At 27.1% G+C, this 23,928-nt stretch overlaps 1 protein-coding gene across 3 annotated transcripts; it reads right to left on the bottom strand.

The window, feature by feature from the left end:
- Positions 1 to 296: 296 nt before the first annotated feature.
- LOC119679886 lies at positions 297 to 23,829 on the bottom strand. Of its 3 annotated transcripts, none has more exons than XM_038092470.1 (7): positions 23,233 to 23,829; positions 2,425 to 2,883; positions 2,163 to 2,371; positions 1,580 to 2,108; positions 888 to 1,519; positions 683 to 829; positions 297 to 615 (listed from the first exon to the last, which is right to left on the bottom strand). In XM_038092470.1, the coding sequence occupies exons 2-7, from the start codon at positions 2,799 to 2,801 to the stop codon at positions 497 to 499; spliced, it is 2,013 nt and encodes a 670-aa protein (XP_037948398.1). In that variant the 5' UTR covers positions 2,802 to 2,883; positions 23,233 to 23,829; the 3' UTR covers positions 297 to 496. The 3 variants fall into 3 exon arrangements, with proteins under 3 accessions (XP_037948398.1, XP_037948400.1, XP_037948399.1); XM_038092472.1 differs by having other exon boundaries at positions 888 to 1,516; XM_038092471.1 differs by having other exon boundaries at positions 1,580 to 2,105.
- Between the last annotated feature and the right edge of the window lie 99 nt (positions 23,830 to 23,928).

Genomic DNA, 23,928 nt, shown 5'->3' with positions numbered 1-23,928 from the left:
TCAAAGAAGCATTTTTATCGAATATATTATGATTATAAGTCAATGTTTTAGTAAGATTCTGAAAATATGAATCCGTTATGACACCTACAACTCAAGATATATTAAATTGAAAAACGCACTATTTTATAATCTTAATACAAAGGTTAAAATTAATTGAACATGAATTGGTTGCTCTCAATTGTAAACATTAAAAAGATTTTTTTGGCTTTCAATTCCATTTCATTTAAAAATAAAATAATAAAAATTATATATTTATTTATCAAATTTATTTAATGTAATTTGTTGTGCCATTACAGAATAAAAATTCTCTATTAACAAATTTTTATTAATAATTAAACTTAACTTTAATGTTATAAAATATCTAATGATCACAATAATCATTATTCCAGTTGATCACAATTTTTACTTATACATAATAATATTCAAAAAACATGTCTCATATATTGTATAAAATATATAACAAGCTTAAATCTTATATTTACTTTTTGGTTAACGGTTAATAAACTTTTTTAATCATTTTAACCAGTTCCTTATACAAAATGCATTCTCTACTCCGTGGCTTACAAATTTCGCGATGGTCTAAACGTATTCCACATACATCTCCAATTCCAGGATCTGAAATTTTATTTAATAGACATTTATGTTACAAATATAAAATATAATATATAATTCAAGCAATTACCAGCTGAGTCTACGCCTACAATGCGTAAATATAGTACCGACATTAATGTTAAAGCAGTTTCCACAAAACTAAAAACTTCTATTCTTAGGTGTCCCATATGGTATAGGCAAGCAAACCGTTTATGCAAATCCAATAGATACTTACTATCTGTTTTTTAAAATACGAGTATGTTAAAGACAAGAAATACAAAAAAAACCGTACTCACTCTTTTCTATGTCTATCAATTCTATTGATCTAGTTAAAAGTGGCGCTTTAATTGAGGCTAAATGCGAACCTCTATGTGGCACTGAATAAAAAAAGCATCCCCTTGCTGAACGCCAAAAGGGTGCCATTGATGGCTTTCCGCTCTCCCATGCATCGACAATTATTTGTTTCACAAAAAGACCACCCTTTGAATGTCCAACCCATATAATAGGATGGCCATAACCAACTTGATGCTTGATTAGTAACTCAGCCATTTCATGTGATCTCTGTACTAAATTCGTACGTGCTTCCTTTTTCTTCCATAATGGTCGCCAAAGATATTGATCGGTTGTATAGTTCACAGCTATTACACGTACTCCTGGACAATCTAATGGCAACCAATCTCCAGGCCAGCATTTTGAGTAATTTGGATCGTCTGGCGATAGTTTCGTAGATGACTTACCTTTGCGATGATCATTGTCTTTATTGTTATTATTATTTTCTGCTAAATCGGACTTATTTAAAATCGACTCCAGCTCTGCTTGCAAAAGGCGACCATTATCATTCATACGCAAACGAAAAGTTGGAAAACTGTATTCTACACCTTCACAGGTTTTAATATCTATCGGTTTTCCGCATACATAGGAGAAGCTACTAGAAATTTTAGAGATATAAGTAAATTTTCAATATTACATTGTATTTACAACAATTTACCCATGTCCGAAATCGGTGGTTTCTAATTCATCCTGAGTGTCTCTTTCACTGGACTGTTTAAAGGAGTTGGAGTGTGCAAAACGTGCACGTTTTTGTTTGTGTGGTGGTCGTAATACAGTTGAACGAGAGTGACGTGGTCTCTTTGGTGGACGTACTGGTGGCTTAGGTGGACGCTCAAACTCTACAGGTTGCCGTTCATTTTCCCACAGACCCTGTTTCCATGTATTCACCAGTGATCCGTGTAGCCCATGGATAAAAACGATATCAGCACGTATAGGCTCCCCTGCTGGCGGCTCAGCTAAAATGTTAAGTGTACAGCATTTAGGGGCCGCTTGTACTGGTACCGTGGTTTTGCGTTTATAAGTCGAAAACCGCGGTAGAGATCCTTTGGGCTCGCGAATAAAAGGAGAATACATCAGGGGTGCAATTGGCGTAGCAGGTGCAGAAATATCTGGTAGACTTTCTAAGCCATCTTGCGACTTACGAACTTTCAATAATTTTAGAATTGGTTCCAATCGATGGGTAACTACTAAAAACAGGTGGTTTATCACAATTAAAATTGTAAATAGATCATTACACAAACCTTGCACGGAAGATAAATTCATGGATATTGTGTTAGCTGCAAATGCAACCATATTTGTTAGAGCCTGTCGACTAGAGACTATCGACTTTAACATTCGAAGAAAGTTAGTATCTCGTATCCCTTTTATACTACGTGCGACGCCATTAGCTAAGGGCAGCATTAAACGAAGAATTATTCCAAATGCTACCCGCATGCTACTATTCTGTCCCCTGCAAAAATGTATTTTTAATAAGTGTCATTAGAGTGAAATATATATACATACACTTCCACGATTTCTTTACTATCTGATACACGAACCAACTCTGTTATGGCTTGCTCTTCTTCATTACGATCAATTTCTATGTCATTAAGGTATAAATCTGTTAAGCTTACTTCATCGCTATTCTGTGAAGTTGTACTAGAGGAATTTTTTCGCGTTGGGGCTTCAGTAAATAAATCGAGCGACTCATCACGATTAAGAGAACTACATTCTGAAAGTGACAAGTCGTAACCATCATTCTCCTCATTCTGTTCATCATTGCTTGTTAAGTCGTTTATATCTTCCATATTTTCTTGGATGTTGTTATCTGAGTTTGCTTCAAAATATACATCGACGGTTTCGGTGGTATCGTTTACATTATTTGAACTTGTCTTAATCATTTTGGACTGTGCAAGGTTGGCTTTCAATAATCAGGAAGATAGTTGTTGTTGCAATCTTAAAACATTTTTAATAATATGAGATCTGTAAAAAATAAAGGATAAATATTTAATATTCAAATATTTGTAAAAAAAAAAATTATTTGGAAAAATTTAACAAAAAACTTAATTTTAGGAGGATTTTAAGTTTCCAATATTTTAAAAATTATTTTTTTAATGAATATTATATTAATTTTCAAATCATAGTTCTTAAATATATAAATATAATTTTAGTATATAATATAAGAGCAATACGCTATTTAAAGCGTTTATCAAATAATGAATAGTTCTAAACTCTACTGTTTCATTCCGCAGTGCCTTATCTATAGCAATCAAACACCGTTAAACTCTTGTTAGAGTTACACTTTCGATAGTCTATTAGATTTCCCAGAGAATGAGTAAAGACCACAGGATACTAACAATAAACAAAAAAAAATATTATATATTAATATCATTATTTTTGGTAGAAATTATCGTTTATTCCAGATAGAGTCACTTAGATTATAAGGACATCATAACTGGACATCATAATAAACCATCTGACATCACAAGAAGTTATCTTGCACGGTAGCTGACTTGTATGTCATAACATACATCAAAATCATCTGGTTTATAACCAAGAAATTAATATGTTGTATGTTTTCATCAAATGTATATTTGAGATATGGAGCTCTCATTATTGAAGGAGTCTCCTCTTTGAGACTGCAATTTGGATGCAGTCTTTCTTTGGTTGATAGGATACAAATTTGTACAATATTTAAAAAAAGTAAAAGGGCTGGTTAAAAAGAATATAGCTTGTTTTAGTTCGTTGAACTTGTAGGTATTCTAACTTTGAAAAGTTTAATTGCATCTGGAAAAATTGTTCTTCAACATTTTCTTCAAGATTATTGGTGAATATTTGATTGACATCGATGCTTCAAACTTAAATTTATTGTAAAATAAATTTAAATAAATTTATGCTATTGAAATAGCATAAATAATACAAAAAAAAAAAATTAAACTAAGACATTGCAGTATATTCCCTGCAGTACCTCTGCAATATATCACAGAATATTCTCTGCAATACCTTAGTTTTGCATACCTTTGTAATACTACAGATATTGTAGTAATAATTTGTAATACTTTTGTAATACCTAAAATTTTTTTAGAAAATATATCTTGCCACCTGAAGATTCGTGTAATGAGAAAGTTTCCTTTCAGTATTAGAAAAACAAAAATACATAGTGAAATTTAAAAATGTTTTATAATTCTCTTTTTACTTTTTCAACAAAACCCCTGTCTACTACAGGCTGAGGTGGACTTCACAAAGTCTCTTCTAGTTTTAAGAGTCTTGCACAAATATTATATATTTTTCATTTTTCTTCAAAGTTCCGTCACTCTCATTGCTAAAATTAGTGTTGTTGTTTCCACTTACTCCGTTATTTAAAGTTTAGCCCTCAACACACTTTTCGATATTTTTTATTTTGACATAATAGATATGTCTCCAAACAGTACTCTATGTTGTAAAAACTTCTTGCGAAAAATTTATTTCCAAACGTTGCATTTGACATTTTTCCTTTTTTAATCAATTAATTTATTTATAACAAGCTCATTTATATGAAAATTCCTTTGTGGTAAATTATCCTCATTAACGGCATTAATAAGCAAAACTGCCTAAATAAGACAGTGGAAACATGGTATAAGTGATATATAAGTTGTTGCTATACTATACTCCAAATGTTATTTATCATATATCATATATTTATATATATGTGTTTCTTATTTAGAAGATATTTAGTTAACGGAAAGAAAAAGACTATTAATGTCCATAATTCAGATAATAATTTCTTTGATAATGAAATTTTTGCTTCAGAGTTAACATTTTATTTATTTAAAAGCTTATGTTAAATTTTAAATATTTCAGTATCTACACTTTTCTTGCTTTTAATACAAGACAACATTTAATTAGATTCTGAAATACAGGGAGGAAGGGGGAAAAAAAAGTAGGTGGATTAATTTGTTACCAAAAGAAGAAATTTGTAACCCTTCGAATCCATACAAAACAATTTGTTTACCAAATGACGCAAGAATTGTGTTTAGCATAATTTTCGATTTTGCAACAATTTAATGGACACTCACCCCTCAACTATATTCTGCAACGCAATATTATTTCAGCATTTCCGTGGTTAAAAATGTTGATTTCGAATACTCAGTGCCAGTAAAATCCTACGTTCTAAAATATCTTACGACAGAACATTCTTTGGCATGGCATGCAAAACTAATTAAATTAGTTTCACTATGCAGTTTAGGTGAAATGTGAATTTATTTTTAACTATAAAATTTTCTAATATTAAATAATACTTTATACCTATGCTGCTGGAATATGTCACAAAGCCACATTTTCGAAGTTATCACATATTCCGCTCGAGTAGCTAATCGTTATGTTATATTACATATCAAGGTGACTATGTGGTTGCATTTTATTGCTTATTAAAATTGATTTATTTTGTTGCATTTTTGAAAAAAAAACCATAAATTGTATGAATTTATAGTTATTTATTTATTATGTGTTAAAAAAAAATTCATACTAATTTGTCGAAAATTTAATTTAATTTAAAAAAATTAATTTAATCTATGTAATAGGTCATCGTTGTCACTCGATAACATTTTATGTTAGATGAAATTATAAATAAAATAAATAAATATATTTACCTTTCAACATATTAATATTAAATAACATTTTATGTTAGATGAAAATATATATAAATAATATAAAAAAATAATAATATGATATATATAAGTATAATTTAAGTCTCCAAATATTTGGAGACTTAAACTTACTTCAAACTAAACAGAAGAGGAGTAACGGTGAAATCAGAACATACAGATGAAATTGGATTGAAAACACCATTAGTGAGCTAGAAAAAACTATATAAAGTAGTCTTATTCTACGATATAACTTAGAGTAGAATAAACAGAAAACAATCTTCGGTACATAGGCACGTAATATGATATTTTCAGAGAAGCAGCATTATGACACTTTTTTCCACTAAACGAAATGCATACTAAGAATAACCTTTCAGTTTCGTTAAGTTATTAATCCCCGAAGTATCATTTTTCTACTCTAAAATTCTCGCCAAAACTCTAAAAATTTCGCCAACTCTAGATATTTTGGTTTGTTTCAGAAAATAAATATAAACTCTGTATATTTCGGTTAAAAAATGGTAATTTAAAACGTCTCTTTTAGAAAAAATAAATAAATGAAAGTTTAAGAAATACCAAGTGTTTTTTCAATATATTATGTCCGCACACGACTAGGGAACTACATAGTACATTCAATTGGTCACTCCGATTATTCCTAGAACTAAGAAACGTTTGATATCATTTGGCTCTTGGAAACATGTTTGATATGAAGTTTCTCAACATGCAATATAAGATCATATAAATTATTATAATTTATTATTACATAAATAATATAAATTATTTTAAATTATTTTAATATTTAAATTATTTATTTTATATATAATATAAATTACATAAATAATAAATATATAAATTAATGCATATATGCATCCAAAATTGATAATCAATAAAAAATGATTATAGAGTGCTATATGATGAAATACGATGCTTCCTTTCGACTCAGTAAGTTTGTTCATTAAAATAATTGTGACATTTGGAGTAAAAGAAACCCAAAGCCAATCAATCATATATCTCTGGACTCTTAAAAATGCAAATTTTGTGCTATTTATGAACTGGTCTAATATTATTAGTCCTTACTTGTTTAAAAATAAAGATAATTGAAATATAATCGCGAATGGTGCCCAGAATAGTTCAATGAATAATGAGTTATTTTTCTATGTGTGGATCAAAATGCTCTGGATAGCTTTTCGTTTCAACGAAACTGTGCTGCGTGTTATATTGTTAGAGCAACCAAGGAATTGTTAAGGCATATGCCAGATAATTATATGGTCTCCAAATTTTGAACCTTGGTGTTACCTTATAGATCGTGTGTTTTAAAGACTGTATTTAATTATTTGTAGAAATATTTAAAGCTATTGACCAATGCGGAAACGTAAATACCGACTTCACACTTAAACGCAATCAATGATTGCAATATTCAATATAATCCTGAATATTTCAAGGCAAATAGAAGCTCAAAGACATAGTTTTTAAGATGGTTCTGGAACGATAAATCGGCTTAAATTATTTCTCCTTATAAAAGTCATAAAATTATATGTCGCTTAAATTAATATTTGTTTCATTTATTGTTTTTAAATTTGTTTTATTTAATTTAAATATTGAAAACTACACTGTATACTTTCCTTTAATGTTTCTTCCATTGTTGTTATATTTCATACAATTTTTTTAATAATTCATTGAATTGTCCTACTGAATTTAGTATCTGGATAATTAGTGAAAATCCGTTTAAGGTTATAATTGTTCAATATATTGAACTGAACTGAATTCTGGATAATTAGTGAAGATCCGTTTAAGGTTATAGTTGTTGAATATACTGAAGTGAACTGAATTCAGTATCTGGATAATTAGTGAAAATCCGTTTACAGTTATGTGGTAATTATTGAATATGAGGTCTTACTCATGCGACATTTACATTGAAAAATTCAATTGTAATTGATCATTAAGATTTAGGTACTAAGTCCAAAGTTCTAGATTAAGACTTTGAAAAAAATCAATTATAAGATTTTGATATTCTTTGTAAATATAATGAAAATGGTGTTATTTTCAATTTAGAAAACAATAGGATGACTAATGTAGAAACGTTCTAACTTTGATATTCTTAGAAAAATATTTGAAAAAAACATGTACTTATTTACATAATGTACCAGATGTTTTTTCTTTCTTGTGACAGTAACGAGTGTAATTTTTCCAAGGCGAAATAACAATAATGAAAAATAATATTTATAATTTAAATTAATAAATAAGTAAGTCAATTTTTGCAATAATAAAGTTGTGTGATAACTCATTATAAAAAATAAATTAAACATAATATTCGACTAATTATTTCAATGTGTCGTATTTGTCACAAATATTACAAGATTAGAACTCGGACTTGGTGTTTTCGATAAATTTGGACTTTACTCTTTAGCAAAAAAATAAATTGTTAGTTTTTATGTTTTATCAAAGTTAATAGTTTTGTTTACATTACTTATAATCTGTTATGTTAATATTTGACAGGCTTAAATAAAACTGATAAGAGATTATATTATATTTTCTTATATGAGTTTTTAATAATTACAAAATTGCAAAAAATAATAAATTGTTATTTTCAAATATATTGTCTTTAAACAACTTTCTATGATCAACGCAAGCATTATATTTTTAGACATCTTATTTCTAAAAACTCAAAACAAAAACTATTGTACTCAGTTACAAATAAATAAGGATCAGCTAAAATAATAAAATATTTTACAAATGGCTTGTTTTGCACATTGCTATCTTGAAATTTTGGCGATCCCGAGATCTGGGCGAACTTGAGATCTTGGCGATCTTGAGATCTTGCCGATTTTATCTACCCTTTCATTTCCTTCAATGCTTTTAAAACCCGTCACCCAATAGATATACAGCGGTCTATTCGCGGCAAATCTTTTCATAGCTTCTCTGTGTTGTATTTCTAGACATAATACGATATGAGATCATTGCTTTTAGATGATCATTTTAATACTTTATAAAGTAATATATAATTTTTTTATACATCATATTGATGTAAAATGAAGAATATCAATACTAATAATTTCGTAGTAATTTTTTAAGATGATATCAGTTTATAATAAAAAATTTTGCTCTTAAACCAGTAATAAGGTTTGCAAAAAAGTGTTTAAAATAATGATTAATATAAATTGAAATGAAAAAATGATTAATAAATTAGTACCATAGTCTTAAAAAAAAGAATCACTTTATATATAAATATTAATATTCTTAATAATGACTGACTTAAATCCTGAAGAATTAATAGGAGTTACTACGATTTGTGAACAAAACACTAAAGCTCTATAATTTAACGAACTGATCTTTTATTTATACTTTTATATATTTATATTCTAAAAATTTTATATTTTCACTTATAAAATGTTAGATGTACTATCTTAATTTATTTCTATATTATCATGTAATTAAAGGCAGTGGAAACACGCATATGAAAACAATACATCAGATAATACAAAATACTATCATTAATCAATCTAAATAGTTTGTATTAATAATATACATTGAAATAATTATTAAATATGCATAAACAATAACTTTATATCTATAAATAAAACACTTTTATGGTAGTATCTGAACAATTCTACGGAGAACTGCGAACTGAAAGTTGAGTGGGGGGTAAACCAGATAATATATGGTACATATATGGCATAAAATTGAAAACCGTATGTTGCAATGGAATATAAAATAATAAACAAACTCATATTACAATCTCATAATAATATTTTGTATATAATTAGTAGTCACAGCTTTGGCTAAGAACCACAAATGTCAAGTAATATATATAGTAATATTGTATATATACAAAACTAAAGCGTCGTACGTACGAGAATTCACAGCAATCAATAGTTTTCATATATAAAAAAAAAACACTTGTAAATCGAATAAAGATAACAACACTTAAGTGAAAAAAACTAATAACTTAAGTAAATATTTATTTGATATGTTATAAATTTAATGGTGGGGCACCGAGTCAGTTGCTATGCGGAGGAACTGAATCGCCAATGCACTTTGCCGAATCCGATTTTTCTTATGATTTTCTAGACAAATTCTAAGGCTTAGCACGCAATCCAAGCCGTCTTGGGTAACGTTTGCGACTGTGATTTGCTAAATTGAATCAAATGATTAAAATTTATGTCAATTGAGGTTTTCCATGTTGTCTACACGTGACTACATTCGCAACAATGGATACTCACAGATACACACATACATAGATACACAGATACTTTGTGTTAAAAAATTCATGAATTGAATTCTTGTTGCAAAAATTATTTCTAATTAAATTGATTTGCAGTTACGAAACCGAAAAATAAATTAAAAATTTGTTCGATACATAACATATAGTATTTCGCAAAGAGGCCTGCACTTGGCAATCAAAAGTAGATTGCATTCCAGCTATGCAAATTGTTTTACAATAAATGCGAAAATACGTTATATAATATATTTTGATATTTGTAGGTTTTAAAATCACTTAAGCGTTAAAAACAAAAAAAAATTTAATAATAGAAAACTGAGCTAAATGCACGTATTCTAAAAATTTATAATAGAAAGAAATTAATACATGTATCATGAATTTGTAACGATAAGTCTCTATTTCCATAGGTGATTTAGGTTCGCATAACCATCTGAGTCGCAGTGTGTAGAATTCCTGATACAATAATTATAATAATAACAGAAGTACCTACGTATTATATGTCAATTTTTAATTATAAATCGATAACTTGTCTAATAACTTTTCAAGTTCTTGTAAACCAACAAAGATACTGCGTCTACATAGTTCGATTTATAATAATAACAATATTATTGAATTTTAATTCAGTGCGAAATTAGAACTAATATTTGTATAAGGTTTCTTCCTCGTTAGTAGAACTGGATCGATCAGACTTCGGAGAAGTTCATAGTTCACAGTTAATGACATTCGCAGAAGCGCATTGTAGTGATATTGTCAAGGCAGCAGAAAAAAAAGCGACCTAGTAACCACAGCGAATATGGTTAGCGAATGAAATGATAGATAAGTTTAGACTTAAACATTTTATTAAGGTCCTAAGTTAAGAATAAAATTAAACAAAAAATAACATAATAATATAATGCTTTTCTTTTTATAAAGTCCTTTACGAACTGCTATCAACATAAAGTTCAACTGTAAGATCTATATGTACTACTATACTCAAGTGTATATACATAGTATTGTAAAAACAACATTGAGAACAGAATAGAGATAAAATTTTTGTATAAATATATATATGTATCTGCAATTTGATTGTTATTTGATATGTATTTCAAAAATTTTTATTATATCTGTTCCCTATAGATGAGTATAGACAATTATCGAAATATCCGTAGAAACAAATTTTTAAAAAGTGATCACTTAAAATTTACTTTTTCAAGTAAAAATATATAGAATTATAGTTTATCTCAACTATAATGTTTCTCCGTTCGTTGTAATAATGACCCATATGACCCAACGTTAGATATTGTTTGTTTTATAAAAATAGTATTTATTCTTCTAATCAGTAATATAAATTTTAGCAGTTCTTTGAACTACATATCATTTTCTAATTGTTATTGAGTGTAACATACTATAAGCATAAGTTTTTAATTCAATTTGATTTGCTTTAAATATTTACATTTATCTCTAATTGTGACCTTTTTTTGGTTTAATATTATAATATTATTCAACTATCATATAAAATAAAATAGAGGTAAACTCATGTCACTTTCTAAAAACTACAAGAAGTTGTATTTTTTTTGAATATGAATAGATTTTGCAAAACATTTTTTTTAAGTGTTCTGTAAATGGGTTATTTTGTTCTGAAGAACTTCTGGCTTTATTTTAAGTCCATTCAGAATGCGAAATCATATTTTTTAATTTGTAGGTGTTTTTAGAAATCTCTATTGGTCATATGAACAAATTTATTTTAATTCAAAACTCTTTCGAGTTCTTCAGTTTCCTTTTCATATGTCTTGTTAGTAACTTGGGTCTCTAAATTAATATAGATTATAACTGCAGAGTCAACTATTTAATTGTTCTTTGGTGAATATTAATGACTTAATGTATTTATGATTATGAAAAAATCTTAATCACAATTATTAGGAATAAAAAACCAAAATCAAATATAATATACTATATATAAAATAGTGTGCAAAATTAATAATAATAAAATATACTTTTCTATTAACTATTATGTTGAGTTATGGAATAGATCAATTAATCATTCTATATGCATATATATAAATATATATATAATGTATATATAAATATATATGTAATATATATATATTACATATATATATATTATGTATATATGTAATATATATTTACAATAAATTAATTACTAATTTCAGTTTTGCTGATTATATTTATATATATTTACAATGAATTTATAATTTATTAATTTCAGTTTAGCTGAATGTAAGATTTTCGTTAATAAAAAATTCTTAAACAAATAATTTGTTTATATAAAATTAATTACTTTGTAATATTTATATGCATATTTCTTATTTAATAAATTTTTAATTGCAAAGATTACAAAATCAATAAGTTTGTTTTCATTGCTACATTTTCATTTTTTTAAAATTTTAATTAAGAAAGTCTTATGAAATAATTTCTAATTAGTATAAGAAGTAAAATGATAAATAAATTGTAGTTTATTATGTTTAAAAAATTCGTAGATAATTTTTTAAAAAAGTCATATACTAAGTGAATCTTTATTAAGCCACATTAACCCATAGTTAGCAATCAATAAATAAATATTTCACAAAAACTTTGTTCAGTTAGTTAGTATTATATATATTAAATTCACAGATAGACAGCAACCTAAAAGATGGGATAATTACAGTGATTGTTAGCCTTTTTGTGAAATTAAGAAACAATTCTTCTTTAATATTCTAGATATCGAATACGTCGATATTAGTTGGTCTATTAAATACAGAACGGTTTCTATTTATAATTAGGCCGGCCGATCAATTTTTCGACTTGATTATTGATTTAAAGTTGCCATATCACCCAATTTATGATAAGTGAAGTGCAAAATATTTATAATAATCCATTAAGATTAAGAGTCATGGTATATGTTACTATCTATAAGAACCCTATTTAGATTTATGAAAATGAGTATAGTAACAAAGATTAGTCAATAAATATTTTAGTCCACACACAGCCATTAATACGATTGAAACTTCCACATTAAACATTCTATTATAGATTTATTGTGGGGTATATCGTGATAATTATTAATTAACTAATGAATAATAATATATTATTTATTTAATATATATTTTGAAATATATAAATAAATTCATTTATAGTCTAAATTGTGACTAGTTATTATAAATATAATAATATATTAAATGTATAATATATTATATATCTACTTTACTAATGGATTGAAAGTACGTTTAATCCCCTGTAGTTATTTTTAAACCCGTAGTTTTGCAGTATATAATTAGATCATATTGTCAAGAACCGATCCGAAGCCTAATCTCTCCAAGATATGCAACGAGAATAAATTATTATTTACTTTAAAAATTTGTTTAAAAAAAAAAAGTTCAGAAATTGTGAAATATTGACTATAAGTTGCGAAACTCGACTATTAGAAGAACTATTATCTAATTTGTAGATAATTAGATGTTAAGTTATATTTAATTTAAAATTAATTGCATTAATTACAATAATACAATAAAGTAAACAATTTATTGTTTAAAATTATTATTAATAAATTCAATTAAAATAAAAAGAAAATAATAAGGTGAAATTATTTAGTTCCCTAAACATTTATAAAAACTTTTAATTGCCGAAGAATGATTATTTTTTTTTATAAACAATAAAGTGCCATTTAAAATAAAATAAATGAGTTATTGATTTTTTTTTCAGTTGCAAAAAACATAATATTAGCTTCCAATAGCTAATCTTGATAGTATATTAAATACAAGTAAAACCAGAAAACATCGGTTCAAGAAATTAATCAATTAATCGTGGTAATATCTAGTGGGATGTAGTTAATAATTATCCCAAGAAATCTATATATAATATACTATGAAATATTAGTGTATTATAATTTTTTAATTTATTTTTAAATAGCTCGTTATAATATTAATATTTTATAGAGCAAGAAGAATAAACGTGACTTAACCTATGATTATACTGTGTACTATAATTATTATAAGAATTATTCAGGGAAGTAATTTAATAGAAATTTATTTTAAAATACTGTATATGTAGAGAATTTTTTTAAGTAACTTGTATTTTTACTTATATATATATATATTTCGACATTAGATTATAGTTTATTTTCATTCGATTATTTATTTTTTACAATATGCTAACATGAAGTAGTATGGAATATTGTACAGATCAAGCACATTTAAAAAGACTATATAAAATTAGTTAATGTTAAAGACACGTGATATAAATGAACAACAACCAACCTGAGAAACCCCATTGCCGAACTTTAGACTTAACTCTAAATATGAAATAGGTGAACTAATAAACAGAAGAGAAAGTGATTTGTTATATTTTAAAGGAAAAATCAGGAAAAAGGAAAACAAGTCTATTATAATTAATATCAATTATTAATAATAGCTATTATTGTAATTAATAATAATTACCTTATAAAACCGATTTTGATTGTTTCATGTTCCGAAAAACTGGCATAGGTTATCACATTTTATTAATAAAATTTCAATTCCAAAATAACGTTTCGCATGATTGAAAATCTGTGACGCCCGAGATATCAACCTACTCCTAATGCGCCCTTCCTATACACAAAATTCAGCTAAATCTAACAAAATTCTTGAATGTAGTATTGATTGAAAAGCCGTAATTTGCTTTTATGAATTAATATAATAAATAAACACTTAATTTGTTTACTATACGTTGTCAACTGAAAATACTGCTATAAATATCTGTGGAAATACCGATTATTATATACAATAAAACTGTCACATACAATATATCACTTAGCTGAGGTTTTGAATGTAATATTAATGAACTAATATTATTAAGTTAGAAAATTCTCGGTACAATATTCTTTAGTAATACTTAAAAATATCTAAATTTGTGCTTTATTCTTTATTTATAATATTTTCGTCATTTGATTATATAGACCTTAATATTTTTTTATTCATGCATATTTCTCAATTAGTCTGTAACTATAATCCAAACAATTGCAAATTTTGAAAATAAAAAATTTTTTTCGATAAGATAATGTTTTATAATGGTTTAAGAAAGTCTACTTTTATTATAGTTGATAAGGGTCATTGCTCGAATAACACACTAAAGTTTCACACAATAGTGAAAATAAAAAGCGTATATATTTAAATATTAATTAAAATTTATTTCAAACTACCCGACAAAATAAAAGTTATAATTATGTTGAAGAGTCCAAATAAAGATTGAAAGATAGCTGAAAGCTGATAATAAAATTACATATCAATGTATGATGTATTAAATCGATATAGCAAACACCATCGTCAAATTTAGTTTTGAAACTATTTAGACTAATAGTCTTCAATATTGAGTTTAATAAAGTCAGAGATAATGTTGATGTAATGTTATACCAAGTGATATCATTGTCATCAAGGTTTTCCACATATAGGTTCACATATATTCCAAATTATGATGAAACAAAATTTGTTATTAGTTATATAATTTAATATAGGTCGGTCTCTTTTTCAGGCACTTCTACGCAACGTTTTTATATAGTGAACATATGAAGGCATTTTGTATAGTAGATATGTTATAGCTGAAATAGAACTAGTGGGTTTTATACGGTAAAATAAAATTCTAACCTTTAAACTTAAATAAATTTACGGAGAAAAACTAAATGTAAGATATGGTCTTATATGTATATGATTTTTATTGGATGAGCAACTGTATCGGAAGGTTTATATTCAAGTCAAACTATATAAAACATTACTTGCACTACATTCATACAAATGAACAATTGGAATGAAATGGCGACAGACATTCACTTTAAACATCTATAGTTATACTGATTATCTGTTATAGAAAATTCTATCATTAGATAGATAAAAGAATTCATTTCAAGTCCATGAACAAAGTACAATGATTATTTTCTGTTTTTATAATGTGGGTCATGAGAACCACATTGTCGAAGATGTTTTAAAGTATTTAGAATCGAATTCCAGTCACTCACTTTGCCTTCTAGATTTTTATTAAATACGCTTTAAAATTAAACTCCAACAACAATAATGACAAGGAAATCAGGGTCAATCTGCAATTATGCACAGTGATCCTGATCCAGCTTGTTCATGTACCGATTCCTACGGTTACACTGATAATCCCACAACACTCAATAGTAGTTAAAAAATTTTAAATTCTGCAAGGTGTAATTAAAATTATGTACTGTTAAATAGTGATAAGTCAGTTCATATTTATACAGATTATTTAGAACTACGAAATTCATTTGAGGACCATATCTTTATAAATAGTCTTAAATACTGTAAATTCTTAAATACACTTGCTGTATTTTCTAAGCTAGAGTTAAGATTATTTATAAGACAATTAGGGTTAAGCTAGTATTGGGGTTTGTTTTCACCTACAGTTACGTTACTATTGATTCATTTTTAACACAAAACCAAAACCAATAGCATAGTATAGTTTATCTTTCAATAAAATATATAATCAATCAACGCTAATATCATTTAGGTTCTAAATCAATCAGATATAGCGGCATATCTAAACCTGGTGATTCTTCTGGTTGACATTACTCTTTCACAATAATAACACAATCATATCATAGATAGAAATGCATATATCCATCTTACCACATCTCATGAGATGAAAAATAATTATATAGACAGATAGTTACCAGAAGTTAAGGCCTATTTTTCAAATACCAATGCAACTTTGGCTGAAAATAATTAGAAGAAAATAAATGCATAAAAAATCACTAAATTTAACAAGAAAAGGTTTCATCGTGCTTTGTACAACATTACACATCATTGTTTGATGGGCATACAAATTAATACCCTGTATTAGTACAACGGCACTTTGCCTTTATACATAATTATCATATCTTTAGAATGCGTATCTAAGTATTGCGCGATATTAAAATATCTCACAACGCCTATACTTCTTATGGCAACATTGTTGCAAATTGTTTTCTTTTCAAACTGCAAGTATCTTGCAGAAAACATATCAAGTATCATTTGAAATACTTGATGGATGAGGTGTCCAAATACTATTGGATATTAATCTCATCACCTGGCTATTGACGTCAAAGCCAAAAACGCTTACGAGGCGCTTTAGAAAATAGAAGCTCCAATCTGAGGATGGAGAAAAAAAGTTTCTAGAATATTCTTATCTTCAAAATCTCATGAATGACTGTGGTTATTACAAAATAACTTCTTTCAAGTCAATCATTGGGAAGAGTTAAATAAGTATAATAGTTGGTTCTAAAATGTTCGAAATATTGTTATAAAAAATTAGTAAACTTTTAAATGTTAAACAAATTAAAATTATATTAAATAAAATTATTGTAAAAATTATATACATAAAACACAATTTATTTTTTAGAACCTGGTAGATTGGGTATCTGTAGCAGAGACTTCTCCAAAAACTTTCAATATGACAGAGTGTTTGAAACGGTTAATTATGTATAGAGAATATAACATAGGCATTTTCTGTCTAAAGTTAGAAGTTTTAAATTAGTCCGTAGGTTTTATTAAGGAAAAAAAATATTTAAAAAATCCTTGTTTGGTGATTTTTGGTACTAATGCTGTACTATAGAAATATTTACAAAAGTCAGCAACTCTGAGCACTCATGATGTCACTGTAAGATTCGCACCGGACAAAGCACTATCTATACCAATGGTTTCTAACCTTTTTCTGACTAAGGACTTTAAGAATAATAAATTCTATGATTATTTTAATATACTTTATGCATCTCTGTTATAATGTATAATGATCATATAAGTGCATAAGTACATTTTATAGGCTATAAGATAGGTATATAATTACTTGGAAAAATTTTGTGGGATCTCAGTGGACAAATTACAAGTTATGTATCTTTACTTGTTAAATTTGATTCACGCACCGTTTTTAATCATGGTTTCTGACCCCGGACCACCGCTTAGGAATCAATGATCTATATAAAAGATTTTTCGTTTGAGGAATTCGCATAGCTGTTCACATTTGACTTTATAAAACTTATGAGTTTTATTATTAAAACAAGTTGGTTTAATAATTGTCACAACAGATTGCTGATCAATGAAGGTCCCAATAGATATTAATTCGGACTGTTTTTCTGCTATAAATAAGCGTTTAGCATTCATTCACACAAATTACATATTAATATTAGTTTTGCAGTGTCAAAAAATTATTTACGAATAATTTAATATAAGAAATAGTTCCTAAATTTATTTGCGAAAACTGACAGACTTACCAACACCGCGTTATCAAATCTTAAAATGGTTACAGGCTCCTCGGGGAGGTATGCAGATCTGAAGTCAATTATTGCTTAGTCTGATGAAGTGATAAACAATAATTTAGTCAAGGTGTAAAGAGGGGTTTTGAAAATAGCTCGAGTTAAAAAAGATTATAAGTGCTTAAGTGCACTAGCTCAAAACAGCTTCAACATAATATAGTTCCAAGATTACTGTTGATGGGTATTTGGTTGTACTCGAAACAGCTGTACGGTCAGCCAAAACTTCAATTATTAATAAATTATAAACATTTTTTTTGTTGTAATTAACTATTGTTCGACATATCTCTCTACTGAAAGATATGTCGAACAATTTATTCTCTCTCTCTATTAAGAATTTAGTTTCTTTCGTCGAAACGGAGGTTAAAAATCAATTTAATATATGTTTTTGTGGAAAATTATATACATAATATCAAATATCAAAAATTATTTTGTTTTGTGATTATGTGATGGTATGAAGTATTCAACTTCAGTTGACTTAATAAATCAGTAGGAATTAAATAAATTTTTGATTTATGAAAATTTAAAGATTTATAAAGAATACAATCAACTTTTTGAACTATTTTAATCAGTATATATAGTGCGCAAAAATTATAAACACTGATAAGATTTGATAGTTGAGTACTGGAAAATCACACGAAAATTTATAAAAACTATTTGCTAATATTTTTATTTAGATTTTATTTATCAGCTAAGATATTGTTATAGATTCTTCTATTTATTCGTTTTCAACTCAAGAATTAGTTTATGCAAATTTTCACTGATTTTAACATTAATTTAAGCAATTTCTTTGATTGTTTTGAACTTCTCAGTTGAATAACTTTTTGAGAAATTCATGCCATCAATGATGTTTTTTACCGGATGCGGAAAGTTGCGATTTTCGTGCGTCTGGAAGTGTACGGTGTCTTCGAATTAATATACTTTTCGTGCTAAATTTATTATTCGAACTCAATGCAAATTTTTAAAATACAATAGAGTATGTTAGTAAGAATAAACAAAAATAGCAACAAGAAGAAAAAACAGAAATTAATTTTCAAGGCTTAATTAAATTAATTTTGTACATTTTGTCTAAAATTTGTAAATATGAAAAGTTATATGTTTAGAATACAAATCAAATTAACAATTTTTTTAAAAAATGTTAATTCAATAATTTATTATAATTACTGATTTGTTAATAAGTAATTAAAAATAACAGTTTACTTTAAGAATGTATGACATAAATAATTGGAAAGAGCAATAACCTATAACGATTGGCTCTCAACATTAAGCTATAACATCATAGATCTCTCTAATTTATCATGTTACTTTTGAGTACAATTAAATGAAAAACTTCATAGACTTTAAAATAGTTTTTAGTTATTAGAAATTAAAAAAAAAAACGTTTTTAATGGTATATTAATAAGACTCTACAAAAGGAGGAAATAATAATAGCTGCTTAAAACAAAGTCTTAAATCTTTGTACTCTTTGGTAGAGGACTTATGCTCCACGAGGAGAAGAGGACAACGCGAGACGATACTCTTTGAAAAGTGAAGAAAATAAAACTGAAAATAAATATAGTAGTTCTCAAGAAGTTTAAATGTCGATATAGAGTAATTTACAATAACTGCATTAATTGATTTTTTATTGATTAGTTTATTGTTTTTATTTACTAACAAATTTTTGTGGACTTTAAATCAAGTTTTTAATTAAAAACCAAATTTTAGATCATTAAAATATTACGACGGTAGTTAAAACAAAATTGAATTTAAAACAAAATTCAGTAATTTAAATTATATATTTTAAATAAAGAACTTGATCTAAACTCCTCAAAAATTTATTAATAATAATTTTATTCATATCATATGAATCTCTGGATCATTAATACAACAGTTTTATAAGTATCTTCAATACATTCAGAAATAAAAAAGATTCAACGAATACTTCAAAATAATCAATATGAACATTAGTCATATAATAACGAACCCTTCTATATATACCATAGTATTGTAATTTACATTCTGATATAATTATTCATAGACTAAATATGTAAGTAAATCATTGTCGTAAAAAACTCACTTGAAGTGAAAAAACACTTATTATACCATACTTTGTTTTGATATTTGATTAAGTATCGATAAAGATATTCTAAAAAAAAACAAAATACTTCAGAATTAAATAATAGTGATTAATTACAGTTTTACTACATATACAAATATTTCATTTTTAATAGAGAAATTCCTTGGGTAATTTGTTTTTATCAATTAAAATAGTTCCTATAGATTCCAATGATGGTTGGAAGTGTGAAAACGAAAAGTTGATGACATATTAAAGAAATTACAAGCTAATTTCATTAAATATAAAAGTTTTATGTACGTAATGACGTCAGAACTATTATTCTAAATAAAAAAACAACATATTCAATTAATAAGGAATATACAAATGTTTGCATTAAGATATCCTCATACACTTTAACAAAACATCATGGTATTAATAATTTTTATTTAGAAAGAAATAAGCTCCTTCGAATAAATAAATATAAAATAGCTAAGATTACAAAAGATTTGTATATCGATCAGTCATATTCAAATAATAACATAGCTACTGAAACTGAAAACAGCCTCAAGAAAGATGAAGAATAAGAAGATGGTCATAGCAAAAAGAATGGTAAAGACATCTTTATTTTATTGAAAAATTTTTTCCAAAATTCTCGGACATATTGTTTTCATGTAAACCAGCATACTCAAATTAATGGTAGCTGCTACGTATGAGTGATATTATTATTACTAAAATAACAAACTTATACGCAGTGTCGTCCTAAACAATTTGGAACCAATGAATCCAATAAAAAATTGTCGACTTTACAATTTATAGTGTATCAACTCATACACTAATTAAAATTGACGAGCCTAGTACGTTCCACATTATGCCTTGAGAATCGCTTTGGTAATTTACGATAAATATAGCCTGATGCTTCTTCGTAGGTAGGAAAGTGTAAATATAGTGGTTACCGCATCTCAGCTGAGTATTCAATATTGACTGTTTAGATTTTTATTTGATTTGTACACTAATCAAAATATTGTGCCGTGAGAATACCACGACTCTGGTTATGTGTGTCTCAATCCAAAATACATTACTAAATAAAGCCCCTCACTTTACCGTCGGTAGGAAAATATAGTTGTTACTGCATCTTAGCGGACTGTTCGACATACTTATGAATATCTATCTATGAGAACTGATGATCTCAGTATTGTGTCCTAGTATTGTCCGTATTCTGCTGTGAGAATACAATGGCTCTGGTTATGCATTTCAGTCCAAATGTATAACCATAACGAAATGCAGACAATGCATCACCCTTTGTCATAGGTGACAAAATCGAATAAAGTGGTTATCACATCTCAGCGAAACGATCGATATAGACTGTTTAGATATTTATTTGGTCTACACAGTAATCATTGATGGTTTAGGTGACAAATATATGATCTACATGCACATTTTTGACTGACTATTCAAATTTATTTTTTAAGTTTGATTAGTGGGTACTAATTACGATTTTAAATATTATTTGATCTATTCTAATAGTCCAGCATTTCTATGTTCGACTATGCTTGTATACGAACAGTTGACTTTTAAGTTAATAATGAATAACTTGAATATGTTGGAACACCAAATTGTGATCGAACTTTTGCTGTTATTCGTATTTATTTAAGAAAATCAAAAATAAAATGCACATGAAACAGATTTGTTGTTCGAATACATTGAATGGCTAGCCCATTTCCGAATTTTTGTAGTGTTCGTTTCAAGTTTTCGAATTCGAGCATACCCGACGATACTCTGATTGTTTGCGTAACAAACTGTTTGAGTATCAAACTGTTTGAATATTCATTTGATCTATATACGACTGATTGTTGGATGATATATATACGTATATAACCTACATATATATTTTTGACACGTATAGTTCGATGCTCGAACAGTTTCATGTTTGAATGTTGACACACTACTAATATATTATATATTAAAGTATAACAAAAGGTTAAAAATTGGGTAATATTATTGAAACAAGTTAGTTCCGACGACTTATAAAGAAAATGATAATTATAAGTGAGTGTTTTCATGATTTATATATGTATGTGTGTACGTTAATGCATGATTCAGAATTTTAGTTCCTTTGTGTAATTTTTTTCGAAATGGGTCTCGTGACGTTATTACAACTTATTTCAGTTCACTTAAGAAATTATAAGCATTTGTTTTTTTTTTTGTCATTAGTTTATTTGTTGAATCTTTCGAAATAGTAATTGACAATAATTTTGCGAGTCTTAAAAATCTTAAAAAATCATTAATCATAATTTATTTCTAAGACAATTTAGTGCAGAAGATAAGTTTTGAACATGAGGATTTGGGTGCGACTTGATTCTCTCTCGGAATTTAGATTATGCGTTTGTGAAGTACATAATAACACTCCTTAGGAAGCGCTGTGCGATAACTTGATTATATTGTAAGGATCAAAGATAAATTATTAAAATTATTTTGCTATTAAATTTTTTTTTGTTACTTTTTTCTTTGATTATTTCTGCATTTCATACACAATAAATAGAACAAAATTTTCTTTAACTAAATTTTTTCTATGGAAATAATTCCATGTCATTTCATATTTAAGGCGGTTCATGATACCATTTGGTTCGAGTGATTCTTTTGTGCATTTCGGAAAGTGTTTTGTGATACTTGACGATAGTAAAGGGGCGAGCGACTTTGTGGAGCGCATTATTGTGAAATCTTCTATAGTGCAATTGACTGATAATAATTTTCAACTTTAGTCTATCATCAAGCTATTCAATCCATTCAAAGCAGCTGTAATTACAAATACCGTAAATTGGCTTTTGTGCTTATCAAAAGTTTAGATAACAAAGCACAAATCTGCCTCGAAACAGAGCGAGCAGCGTTTGAATTGAATGCTTTGAAAATTTAATTTAATTAAATTAAAAAATTTAAAAATCAAAGAAAAAATTGTTTACATTACACAATGCGCGTACATAAGGAATCGAAACCGAAGCACATAATAGGAAGGGAATTAATTGTTTTGTTTGATAGCTCAGCGCACATATCATACAATATTATCAAGGCAAGGCAAGGCAAGGCAAATAAAGCAACAACAAGACGAGAGCAAAACAAAACAAGACAACAAAACAGAAAAAAATAACAATAAAGAAAACACAAACAAAAACAACAGCTAAAGTAGGCATATATTTTAAACCAACTCACTCACCTCAAGCTTTGTCAACTTGTTGAATATGGCAATTGTTGATCTCTTCTAAAAAATTATTCAAAAATTTAATCAATGGCAATAATTTTTTTGGTTTTGCTTTTGAATTGTATTTATTTTATTTTTATAGGGTTTAAGTAAATTTTTTTTTAAACATTTTCTTCACCACCAGCTCGTATAGCAACAAAATGAATTGTTGTGCTCTTTGTTTCTTTAAGTTAAACACACAGCCACGATGTCAGGTTCTTGTATTAACAGAAATAGTTAACATAGAAAACAAACTAAATTTATATGCACAAATCACGGCACGTGTGAATAATAGTTTATAAGCATTTTATATTTAGTTTATGTAGACGATTAAAAATTAATAAAAAAAAAAATAAATTAAATAGTTGTTGGGCGTCAAGAACAACAACAATGACAAAGTTTACGCAATACTTATGCTGCTCAACATACACAAAAGCAACTCATAGTAAATAAAAAAATATTTGTCAATTAAAAGGCGCAATTTACTCTTTACTATTTATTTACTATTTACATCGCTTATCAACCGCAACAACAACCGCACCGTTTAACGATCCAAACACAACTGAAAAACTGTTGCTCTTCAATTCTATGCTGAACACAATATAACAACACAGTTGGTGTCGTTTCCTATACATATGCGTATGTGTGCGACTGACGACTATTAAAGCCCAT

This window comes from Teleopsis dalmanni, chromosome 2 (genome assembly GCF_002237135.1).
Source record: "Teleopsis dalmanni isolate 2A chromosome 2, ASM223713v2, whole genome shotgun sequence".
Taxonomy (NCBI): domain Eukaryota; kingdom Metazoa; phylum Arthropoda; class Insecta; order Diptera; family Diopsidae; genus Teleopsis; species Teleopsis dalmanni.
This window is presented reverse-complemented; position numbering and strand designations above follow the sequence as displayed.